The sequence below is a fragment of the Apteryx mantelli genome, chromosome 4 (assembly GCF_036417845.1).
Source record: "Apteryx mantelli isolate bAptMan1 chromosome 4, bAptMan1.hap1, whole genome shotgun sequence".
Lineage (NCBI taxonomy): Eukaryota > Metazoa > Chordata > Aves > Apterygiformes > Apterygidae > Apteryx > Apteryx mantelli.
The window spans coordinates 9,882,589-9,895,364 of NC_089981.1; the positions used below are offsets into that span (position 1 = coordinate 9,882,589).

The 12,776-nt window shown below is 43.0% G+C and overlaps 2 protein-coding genes across 2 annotated transcripts; both read left to right on the top strand.

The window, feature by feature from the left end:
- The first annotated feature begins 797 nt into the window (after nucleotides 1–797).
- Nucleotides 798–1,739, top strand: LOC136991906 (olfactory receptor 5J3-like). Its single transcript, XM_067295400.1, has one exon. The coding sequence runs from the start codon at nucleotides 801–803 to the stop codon at nucleotides 1,737–1,739; it is 939 nt and encodes a 312-aa protein (XP_067151501.1). The 5' UTR covers nucleotides 798–800.
- A 6,503-nt stretch (nucleotides 1,740–8,242) lies between these two features.
- On the top strand, nucleotides 8,243–9,226 carry LOC136991796 (olfactory receptor 5J3-like). The gene has a single exon (XM_067295251.1). It carries the CDS (start codon nucleotides 8,243–8,245, stop codon nucleotides 9,224–9,226), a length of 984 nt encoding a protein of 327 aa, XP_067151352.1.
- The last annotated feature ends 3,550 nt before the right edge of the window (nucleotides 9,227–12,776 follow it).

Below are 12,776 nucleotides of genomic sequence, written 5' to 3' on the forward strand. Positions count from 1 at the left end.
AAGGCCATATAGCTTCCAGCTCTGAACAAGGTGGTGTTAATGGCCCAAAATATCACTGCTTATTAATCATCCTGTTTTTACAAGGTCAGCATCTTCTAAATCTGCAGTCACTTCAATTTGCTGGTGTGCATACCTTTTTTTCTGTCCTCTCTAGGTAGCCATTTTCCCTTAGAAACAGTTGTTCTTATATGCTGACTCCTTCTCAGTAACTCTCAGTAATTGTGCTTGTGAGATTCCTTCATGACCGCAAACCTGTAGAAACTGCTAAGAACTGATCTTCTGGTTTATACTTGATTATGTCAGCTAATCTTTCTTTCCAGATGTAAGTACTTACTTTATAATCATTTTATTCTGAGCTCTCACCATATACTTGCTTTATAAACGGCTGGAAGGTCTTAGGCAATGAACAATAGGAGTCTTCGGACCTCTTTTAAATATCTGCTCCTGGATGAAACTAACTGCTTTCTGAAAGTGCTCATTCATTTCCCTTGATAACAGAGTAAATGTAGAGGAATATGCAGCTGTAGATATCTTTATCTGGTCACATGAATTCCACCCGAAGAACATGGGAATAATTCACAGACTCAAACTTCAGTGTACCCCTATTAAGAAATGTTAAAATTACAAGAGATCTCACAGTTTCTTATTCATTTAACTGATCTGAAAAAACTAAGCTTTACCTTGGTTTGGGGTTATTGTTTCTTTATTTTGTAGCTTTCTGTGGCTAGGGATTTTCTTTGTTGTTTTGTTAATTGTATGTATTCTATCCCCTTCAGCATCAGAAAGTGCAGCTGGAACAAATGGTGAAAGGAAATCTTACTGGGGTGTCTGAATTCACTCTCCAAGGCTTCACAGACAACCCTCAGTTGCAAGCCTTCCTCTTTGTGCTGTTGCTCCTTATCTACACTGTGAGCCTGCTGGGAAATCTCACCATCATCACGTTAATCAGAATTGAGCCTCGCCTGCACATCCCCATGTGCTTTTTCCTCTGTAACTTGTCCTTTGTTGATATCACTTACTCCTCTGTGATTGCCCCCAAGACGATGGTGAATCTGTTAGCAGAGAAGAAAGTAATTTCATTTGCTGGTTGTGTCACGCAGTTTTTTCTTCACTCTTTTTCCATAAACGCTGAGGTTTTGCTCCTGGCTGTGATGGCATACGATCGGTTCATATCTGTTTGTGAGCCACTGCGGTACGCAGTCCTTATATCCAGAAAACTCTGTGTTCAGTTGGTTTCTGCATCGTACTTATGCGGCTGCATTAATGCGGTTGCCCACACAGCTTCTTTGTTCAGCCTGTCCTTCTGTGGCCCCAATGTCATCAATCACTTCTTTTGTGACATTCCTCCCTTGCAGAAACTCTCCTGCTCTGATACACGCTTTGCTCACATGGTGCACGTGGTCTTTTCTGCAGTAGCAGGGTTGAGCACTGTTTTAGCCATCCTCATCTCTTATCTGTATATCATCATGTCCATTCTGCGGATTCGCTGTGCCCGAGACAGGTGGAAAACCTTTTCCACCTGTGCCTCCCACCTGTCATCTGTCACCCTCTTCTACGGGAGTCTCTTCTTTATCTACTTAAGACCCATGTCCAGCAGCTCAGCTGATCAATACAAAGTGGTGTCTGTGTTTTACACACCGATAGTCCCTATGTTGAATCCCCTGATCTACAGCCTGAGGAACAAGGAGATGAAGGATGCTCTGAGGAGGACAATAGCAAAAACAATTATTACTAAGTAAAATCATCTTATGGGACAAATCTGGAAATGTATAAAAGTGGGAGAAAAATTCAGAGAGTATAACTTGTCTCCTGTGGAAGACGTCCATGTTTTTGAGTCAGCAGCTAGGAACCTCAATAAGATGGGATGCTGCTTATTTACTTTTCTTGGGATATAACTTTTTGGAAGTCAGTAGAGGGAAAATCAGAACAGGATATTTTCAGCCACCACTTGCCTTCTCCAGAAGATACCAGGCAGTGAAGTGAGAACTGGTTTCCAGGTTGCTTCCCACGGAGTTGCCCCAGATCTCTACAGCCCCAGCTAACCCTCTACCCAGCTGTCGAACATGCAGCTATGCTGTGCAGGAAATATATAGCAGGAGAAATAAGGACCCTAGGTGAAAACCTTCCTGTTAGCTCAGTTCAAACTAGATGAAATGGTAGCTGCTATTACTAAGTGTCTTTGAGGTTAAGGGCTGGAAACTTAACACCTTTCTGAGGTCACCCAAGCCAGAAAAGGAAATGTCAAACTAACGGAGAATTTTGTACTGAAAGAGTCAGTCTTGTGTATAGGATAATTCTGTGGGGAACTGCTCCACAGAAACTTACCAGCCAGCTGCAGGGGTGAGGCAGGAGCCTGGTCTTAACATGGGAGTGTAACCCCAACCATCATGACCTGCCCTGTTGGGAATACGAACTCTGAAGACTAACAATGTAAGAAGGACGGTATACTGAATTATCATCAAGAAGTTGCACCACTGGTTTAAATAAGTGAATAGCTACCTGACTTTCATAGGACAAAGTGTCTTCTGATCTATACTACTTCATCCAGTTGGATGCCCAGGTCAAGCTGTCTAGCTTTCCCTGGAAAGGAAATGGAAGGAGGAAGTGGCATCCCGAGAAGGTAATTCGTCCCACTTTCCTCAGCCACCTCTCTTAGGTTAGGGCATATGCCTCTTTGGTGGAGGTTTCTACCTGCATCCATTGACCACAGAATGGGGGTGGCTTTGTAAATTAATAAAGCTGAGCTACGATTCATGTCCCCTAACTCTAGGTTTCCAAACAAAAATAAAGCAACATTCATTTTCCTCATTCCCATTTTATGCTTAACTGGTTTCACTTGTGTCCATGTGATCATGTCACCTTTGTGTGTTCCCATAGATCTCTCACAGTAGAAATTATAGTAATAGTAAATAGTAATATTAAGAGATGTAAACTTCTGTAGATGTCCATTGTACCGAGTGAAAAACATGGCTGCAAAATTTGACCTCAAAGGAGATTCCATTATTTCAAAAATTTCCATTATTTTACTGTGTCAGGACAACACAGAGAAATATTAAAGGATTGTTGTATTTAATTAAAATGTATAAATATTTATATTTTAAAGAAGTCTTCAGTATTTTGTTTCAACATTCTGAGTCACAGTAAACTAAACAAAACAACTTTTATTTAGTTTAGGTTAGTATATATACATTAGACTAGGTCACTGTAAGTACCACCCCCTCCTACTGCTAATGCCATTGCAATATGTTAGCAGTAATGTCCTGTGCTGGACCCATTTCACCTGCTATTAGGCACTGAGCCACATCTCCCAAGGTTGTAATTACATCAGCTCACTGCCAGAGGAAAGCCATTTTGTTTTTCCCCTATCTTTTCTTTTGCCTCCCATCTTTGGCTTCCAGAAGCATCCCTTCCCGTCCATTAGAGCAAACTCTCACACGTCAACAGTTCTCCAAGCTGTTCCAGCAGAACAACAGAAAATTACCTTTTCTTTTTTTCTTTCCTCCCGCATTGTGTGAAATTTCTGTTGGGCTTCCACGTGCTGTTAGTTCCACATAAAACAAGAGCACCCAGCTCTCCACGGAAGGGGTGGACAAGCAGGGGCACCCACGCTTCAAGAAGATTTGGGGGGCTTGTAACCCACACGTCCTTTGAGAGCTGGTAGGTACATTTAACTACATGTGCGCATGAGTGTGCACAGGGTTAGAACGTCTTGGGATTAGGGATGGTACGCATTTGCAGACACTTTGTAGAAATTTATTACTGCAGTTTATCTGTTGTATTGCTGATATGGATCCTGAACATGGAGTTCAACAAATACCAGTTAATGATGTGTTGTTAAGAAACTAATAAATATTTTCAATCCTGATTTTGGTTTAACTCATGTGAAGTGATTTGCCTTTTTTTTTTTTTCTCGTTTGCAACAGTTTTCTCAGTAAATATAGTGTCTGTATCCATTTTCTCCAACAGGTTCTGGTATTCAAAAGAGCAGGCTAACTCAAACACCCATTTTCCTTCCTTTTTCAGACACTTCTAGGTCACCTCTAAGCTTTTGGCTCTTTGGTGCTCATGGCTTTTCTTCAATATAAGAAACAGTCACTGCTTCAGTCCTCTGGAACTCTGGAATTCCTCTGGAATTTCCAAGTGTGAATGAACAGGAAGCTGAAGAATCCACCTCGCAAGAGGCCACCAACCCTTCCATAGCCTGGAAAATACACATGCCAAAAGAAGATGCCTCTAGAAGTGACAGGCCACAATAGTGGCTGGGAGAGAATGCAAAGAATGAACAAGGAGATAGCTGGGGAAAGGTATCTGGAGACTGCTTGTTTTGGGCAGATGGCCAGTCAAAAGCTTTCAAAGGGATGTCAAACAGAGCACTATATAACCCTGACAACAGGACATTTTTCCTCTTTCATTACCCCTGCCCATTTCCTCCTGCCCACTTTCAAAGTTAAAATTCCTCTCTTAATTTTAGGGGCCTTTTAAGGGTTATCCCCAACTCTCTCATTCCCTGTCATGACCTCCCCCGCTCCCCACCCCCTGCAAGTAAGTGGTGAAAGCATGCGTCTGGGAAGAAACAGGTGTACACAGTGGTGGGAAGCTATTAGATCATCTCTTCCGGAAATACACCCTACTTTTGAGGAGATACATTCAGACCCTACTCTTGAGCAGTAGGCACTATAGTAATCACTGATGTACAAGCACAAACCAAAAGAGATTTGTTTCCAAAAGTCCCTTCATTAATTTTAGCACAAGTATCATCGATTATTTTCATTTTTATTACTATTTCCTACTATTTACTACTATTGTGTAGCCTGGCATTATAATGTCCAGCTAGCTGTTTTCCTTCCACCAAGTTTCCAATACACCTTGCATAACAAGGCCATCATTTTAGGCCCAAAATTCAAGTTTGGGGAAACTTTATTTCTTAAGCCTCTTGTATTAGTCGGAACCTTCTTCAGTGCTTTCCATTCATTTTCCATCTTCTGACTTGGCCTTCACTTCATGATACAGAAGTTTCATATCTTCAGTCTTAGAAACATTACCCTGGAGCCATGCAACCTTCCATATTTGTTAGTTTTCCCCTTACTTTTAAAGCTCATTTCACACCTTTTGGATTTGCCAGCAGCTTGGTTTCCTACCAGTTCAGATGAAATCTACTCCTCTTGCACAGGATGCCTTTATTACAGAATTGTACCGAGTCCTTAAGGAAGCTAAAGCTTTCCTCACACAATAATCTTAGCTGCTCAAATAGATGTTTCTCCACTCTCTCCTTAATATGCCTTACAATGCTAAGAGCGCTTCAGAAAATGTAACCAAAAATTTCCAGGTCTTCATCTGCCTTTCCATGAGCCTAAACTTTGCCTGCAGAACTTCACTCCTGCTTTCCTCTATATCATTAGTACTTCCATGTATGATGACAGCATATTAATCCCGTGACCTTCACAATAGACTGTGTAGGTTCATTGTGTAATCTACGGACTTCGTGTTTAAGAGAAATACACTCTTTGTCCCTTTCTGCCATCTATGCTGATTAATTTTCCCCTCACAGAATCTATGAACCTATGTAACCATGGGAAACTTGATCTTTTCATCTCAAGTGTCAATAATTTTTCCTCCCTCCAAGTCTGAACAGCTTTAGCTGGGCAATTGTCCTATTATATTGAGTGATGCAGAAAAATGAAGCAACAGAACGGGCTGGGGACTTATTTCTCTTGGACTGAAGGTACGAAGATTATTTCTTGAGCACTGACTTATCTAGCCAGAGCGTTTGATTTGGTTACACGTAAACATATCCCTTGGTGAATAAGAAGAGACCTTGGCAAATATGTTGTTGTTTTAACTGGAGCCTCTTAGAAGAACATTAGTTTGTGCCTTGAATTAATTTACTGCCCTATTTCACATGTTGGGGGTGCCAGTGTAGAGGTTAGAAGTGTAGAGAAAGTATTTGAAGGAGCAACTCCTATCTGTGCTTCTTATGTCTTTAGCATGTTTCAGAATGGGCTGAAGCACACGTCTGGTGTCAACACACAGCTTGAGAAAGGAGCTTCCCAGAATGCAAAACAAGGCCTAAATGTCACTCTTCTCCAGGGGTTTAATTCACCCCTGCATATCCTAGAGCCTCAGAAGACCAAGACAGGTCGATGTGGCTGAAATGACCGTTCTGCTTCAGAGCAGTCTGGGGAAAGGGCCTTCTCCTCTACTGAAGAGCAGCATCTTTTCTCGTTCCCTGTGTTTCCCTCTCCAGTGTGGAAAACGATTTTTTTTTTTTTTTTGGTCCATGATGACCTAGGTTACTACATAGCAGAAGAAAACAAGAAAAATAACACAGAGGACCACATGGGAAAAAAAAAGAAAAAGAAAAAATTTCTCTTTAAAAATGTGAGGAAGAAAGTCCATTTGTATAATTGCACAAGGAGAAAGGACAGGTTTTCTCCACAGGGAGCACAAAGGACATGTTAATTGTCCCGCTGTGCCTTGCCTTGTGTTCAGATGCTGTGCCCACCCAGGAATTCTACACCCAAATGGAGCATAAGTATATGAAAGTGCATGTTAATTGCTAAATTGCCTCCTTTCTGACAAGGAGCAGGAGACTTTCCCACAAGTAAGCTCTGTCCCTGGTTCAGCTAAAGATGCACTGTGTCTTCCCTTTTGGTTTTAGAGAACAGGAATTCCTTCTTATTTGGAGCCAATAGAGATTGTGCACCTTGCAGTGAAAGCTGCATTATTTTCTTCCTCTTTCTCTGCTTCTTTTACAGGAGAGTTTGTTGACAGTATAAGCAATACTAACACCTCCAGCATGCTAAGACGTGAGTGGTAAGGTAAGAATAGTGGGCTGCAAATACAAGTTCTATTGACAAGCCTGAATGCGGAAGATGAACTATTTCATACCTTTGCTTTATAGCATGAGGGAAGCGTGAATTCCCTTCTTGCCCCTCCTCCCCATCTATCAATACAGGTATTCTTGAGAATAACCTCTGATTTTTTTTCAGATTGTGAGAGCTGGCTTTAGGAGCTTTCAAAGCAGTAGCTTTCTCATTTCGCTGGGATTCCATGTGGCATGATTGCTATGAGAACAAACTCTTTGACTGAAGATAATAACTTACAAAATGAGCTAACACCTTACTGGACACAGTCTAGGAAAAGCTATATGCTAACAAAAGCATGAAAACTGTGTTAAAACCAGTGGTGGAAAAATGTCTAAAAAGTGAAAGGGGAAAAATTGTTTCTTGTGCCACAATGAGTGGGACAAAAGGGTTTTCAGTTAAATTGCAATGGGAAAATTTGGGTTAAAATTTAGGAGAGAACTTAATAATCACTAACTTTTTAAGAAGAAACATAAATAGCTAGGGATTGTGTGAAAACTGTGCTACTAGAGAGTTTAAAGAAGAAATGAGGCAAAAGTTTCTGGGAATCCCATTGGTGCAGTGCATTCTTCCTTGGAAAAAGAAAAGTGGACAAGATCAGTTATGCCAAGGTCTCTTCTAATTTTCTATTCCTGGGCACAGAAAGCTTATTTCTAGACTTCTGAAACAGAACCTGCTTGAGAAGCCAGCTGATTATAATTTTCACGTTAGTTCCAGATTTACAGAGGCAACAGCAGACCATAAGCCCTGCTCTTTTTCAAGCTGAAATGCCATTCATGCTTCTAGGTCAGCTTTTCCAAGCCACCAGCTTTTGCCTGCTACTTACCATAGTTGCCCCAAAATATCATTCTGGCACAGGGGTAAGCTACAGACTTCTTTGGCTCCTTTTTTTGGGTTTGAGAGATTTTCCTAGTTTCACATGTGTTTATGTCTCAGCAATGTACAAAGTTAATTATCTAGACTGGGTCTATAACAACATGGGAAAAAAGCTTTTCTAGGGCATGTCATCTTTGAGTGAACATCTACTATAGGTGAGGTGCAACAAATACTATGGAGCTGATGCCTGCAGTGCAGATGACTGCTGTAGAGGTTAAATCAAGCATTTGGGGAGGGAAAAGTAGTGAAGTTTGCAGGAACAGGTGTGACTTGTTAACCTGTGCTCCTTCAAAGTACACAGAAAGAATACATATTTTTGAAAGGCAGGAAATGTCTCTGAGATACTCTGAGTTCAAAACTTGAAAAACATGAATAGGAAGATATAAGCAAAATTAAACCTTAATCCTCAGTCAACTTGACTAGAGCCGTGTTGGCATTCTGACAGTCACCTTGCATTTGTCTTGTTTTCTTCAGTGTAACCCTGGCTTTCTCACCCATGATAGATGGCAGAAGGGAATCACACTGTGGTGACGGAATTTATCTTGTTGGGCTTCACAGACAACCTGAGGTTGCAAGTCCTCCTCTTCATGGTGTTTCTACTGATCTATCTGTTCACCGTAGCGGGAAATCTAGGGATGATTGTGCTCATCCGAATCAACTCCAGGCTCCACACCCCCATGTACTTCTTCATCAGCAGCCTTTCCTTCTTAGATGTCAGCTACTCCACCATCATTATACCCAGCACTCTGATGACCTTTGTGGCAGAGACAAAAACCATATCGTACACAGCGTGTGCAGCTCAGCTCTACCTGTTCTGCATTGCAGTGACAGGAGAATGCTGCCTCCTGGCCGTGATGGCGTATGACCGGTTCATAGCCATCTGCAACCCCTTGCTTTACCCTGTCATTATGTCCAGGAGGTTCTGCATATTCCTCGTGTGCGGCTCCTACTTCATGAGCTGTGTGAATGCAACTGTTCAGACGACATTTATATTCCGCTTGTCCTTCTGCAATTCCAACATCATCAACCATTTCTTCTGTGATGTGCCCCCCATCCTCAAACTCTCCTGCTCTGACACTTACCTCACTCATCTTGTCCATTTCACCTGTTCTACTGTGCTTGTCACCTCCACTATCCTCCTCATTGTCATCTCCTACATATGCATCGGGGTCACCATCCACAAGATTAAATCTGACAAAGGCAGACACAAAGCTTTCTCCACCTGTGCTTCCCATGTGACTGCTGTTACTGTGTTCTATGGGACAGGCTCCTTCATGTACTTAAGGCCCAGTTCAAAATACACTGTGGAGCATGACAAGATCATCTCTGTGTTTTATACCCTGGTAATTCCCATGCTGAACCCTATGATTTACAGCCTGAGGAACAAGGAGGTCAAAGAAGCCCTTCGAAGGACAATAGCAAGGCTGTATTGCTCTCCAGGAAAGCAACAGAGATTCAGGACTCCAAGCAGAACTGAGAGAAAATGATGTGTGCTTATTGTTGAAACAGCTGAATTAAATATGCGGGTAGGTGGGTTCCCCCTGCCAAAGAGAAAGGAAAAGGGAGCAATATCCAAGACTGCCTGTTGCCACATCCTGCCTTTTGTGAAAGAGGCTAAGCAAACCCCCTTCCCATTGCAGGGCTCCCTCTTTTCTCTCACCCCTAAGAGAGGCATGTGTCATCAGCAGTCCTTAGGACCTAACTTTTCAGATGTAATGTAGCATTACTCCGTAATGTAGCAGTGCCTCACACCTCACCTCGTGTTGTGACCTCTGCAACTGCACACATTGACAGACAAGTTCACTTGGAAATAATTATACGCGTTCTTGTTTGTTTATTTGGAAGCCAAAGATAGTAGGATGTATCTTAAATGTAAGATATTTGATGTATTAGAAGTCTAAAACTGAGTTAGGCTTTCTGGGTTCCTTTATGCCAGCTGAGTCTAAGTTTTCGCAGCAGCTCCACCAAGCTCATATGTTAGATGATACCACACTGTCATGCAGGATGATAGTACGTGATGGTTATGTGCTGCCAATTTCTACATATGCTCCAGCAACTCCTCTGTTTCAGTTGCCCAGGTAATACCTGCAACGGTGAGTGAAGGAAGAGATCGGCTGGCAGGAAAGAGCAGGTCACCTCACATCCCTCCATCTCTCTTCCCATTAGGACTTCATAAAGTGAAATCCTGATACCAAGTTTAATGCAAGAGACCAAGAGACCAACACATATGCTGTGCTCTGGGGTACTGGTCCTTCTCCAAAATAGGATGGGCAGGTCCTTGCTGGTAGTGGATAAAACTGGGCCAATTGATCTACACTGTGACTGATGGTCAGACCACTTGGTGAGCACTTCTCTCAAATAAAATCTTACCCAAAGAAATTGGCTGAATGCATAATTATGGTGGGGAAAGTCAGTCCTGCTCTATGGCAGAAGATGTGGCAAAGGAGGTGCTTGCTGTTCTCGTGGTGGGGATCTGCCTCGTTAATGACGTGGCATAGGGAGTCCAGCAGGATGAACCTTAGGAAGAAGAAAACCACTACAAGGCATCAGGCCCAGCATATGGAACCAAAGAAGTCAAGAACAGGCCACAGTGAAAACAGAGATTGGTAGCTTGGTGGCATGGGGGAACCTTCAGGTTGGCTGGTGGGTGAGAATGAGCCTTTTTTCAGGCTTCATCCTTTACGTAAGAGGATGTGTACCTGGGGAGACAGGATCATTGCTCATTCCTGTGCTCAGGGCTCCCCAACAAGCCAACCAGGAATGGCAACTGGGCCCCACCCAGCCGCTACCAAGCTCCCCATGGATCCCATTAGGAAAGTCCAATTCTAAGAGGAGATTCCTACGCCATCCCCCAGGGCAACTGCAGGAGATAGTGTGGGAAACAGCAGATAATGAAATAGAGGTTTCAACAATAACATGGTTTAAAATAGAAGCCTTATAACAAAGTGGGGAAAGTTGCTAGCAGCAGGAGACCAAAAGGACTGGGTTTGGTACATAAAAGATGATGGGCTTTTACTCAACATCAGTGCCATAGCAGAGTCTAGACTCTGCATAATTCCTAATGATACCATGAAGGGGTCCTACAAACCTGGGAGGTGCATAGTCTAGGGGCAGCCACTGGGACTACAAAGGGGTAGTTCAAGGTCAACTAATATTTGATTGTAATGGTGTGGGCATCACCAGGGGAAATCATTCATCTTCACCACAGATACCTTTGGAGAATTTATCATGCAGCAAACAGAAGAGAAATGGGAAAAAGCAAAATGGTGCTGGCAAACACACTCAGAGGCCCCAGTGGTACTGAATGCCACCTCAACAGATTTCAGAATCACGCTTGGATTCACCCAGGGCTTGTCCTGATCTGTTTACCCAAACTGCATCCAGCCCATCTGGGTGAGCACAAGTGCATATCTGATCCCTGTCTCTGGTTTGGGACTAATCAAAGGAGGAAAAGAGGAGGGGAGGTTTAGGAAACTTCTGGAGGCAAAGTGTATTCCTCACCTCAGCATACAACCTCCGAGCCAGGCGCAGACAATGATTTACTCTAAGTGGTTGAGTGTGCTGGGAAAGTAGCACAGGCATTGTCTGAAAAAATGGAACAGCAAAGGCCCAAGGACTTGCATGCAAATACTTAACACCAGCTGATGTGCAAACTGCATTGAACTGAAACTGAATTTAATAATCAAGAAGTGGCCTTGCTCTGGCTTTCTACACTGCAGGGTCACTTGACAATCAACACAGACCTGCTCGCAGAAAGGACTACCAAAGAGGACTGCCCAGGCCTGCAGGAGCCAGATCACATCTGCAATATCTCAGGGACCTGAGCCTACAGGCAAAATGAGGACTCACTCTAGCTGCATGATCCCATGAGATAACAAAAGCATTGCACCCAGCTCTCAGTATCCCATGGCTCTGTGGCTGGGGAGATATGGAGTGCACATCAGAGCCAAAGAACCAGAACTTTCTGCATGGACTATTACTCTTAAGGAAGTGTAATTGACAGTGCTTTAGCGCGTACATGCTGTACTGCCTCTAAAAGGTCATGGTGATGCCATCCATGTCAGGAGGTCAGACTGCAGCTCCTTGCACACTCATGGTTAATGACCAGTAGAGTCAGTCTCCCACCCCAATGGGAGCAATTCATATAGGGAGGCACCACAGGAGACCCAGTTAGGCACTCGGAGAGAGAGGGAATGGGCAGTTCCTTTCGATATTACCTTTAAGTGGAGAAGTGTTAAGGTATGCAGGCAGGTGGCTATCCATGACCCAAGGTTACACTAATAGGATAAAAACACGAGAAACTGCTGGACATTACAGAGAGTGAAAGAGGCTTGTCAGGAACTCCCCATGGGTGAAGGATATTGAAAGACAGTGAAATAGGATTGCTGTCTTAGCAAAGTTGCTCAGGAAGGCTACACTTATCAACATATTCATATAAATAGCAAATACAGGTGTGAAACGAGCAAAACAGGAGTCAAAAGGGAAAGCAAAGTTGGGAGGGGAAGAGAGGAGAGAGAAATATAAGCTAATGACATTAGGGCTGCTTGTGGGTACCTGTTGATTAGTCCTGAATCTGATCAACACAGCCTGGAACAGGACAATAAACTTGTATTTCTGACCATACCACAGGTGTCCAAGTTGCTTCTGCAGTCAAGGAAACCTGCACTGTTTCTCCTAACATCAATGAAGGGGTCACCCCGGAGGGCGCAGAGGATTTCTGCAACATCTCAGGGAATATACATCCAACGTAGAGGGAAAGGAGAGAGATTCCATGACTAATCCCTAAAACCACAAATTAATATGCTTCATATTCATACTCACAGGGTGAGGTAGGAAAGGGCATGTGGGTGGCAATCACAGCTGTTGCTCCTATATAAATGCCATTGTTAGCCACATCTGTGTTTTTTTCTGTAAAGCAGAAGAGTGGGAATTGTTCTCGAGTTGCTGAAAGCAAAGGTCTGTGGCAGTTCACCTGGGACGTGTATTGCCTAACAAATTCTTTAGCTTGGAAGTTATCCTTGGCAAGGTAGTGTTGTG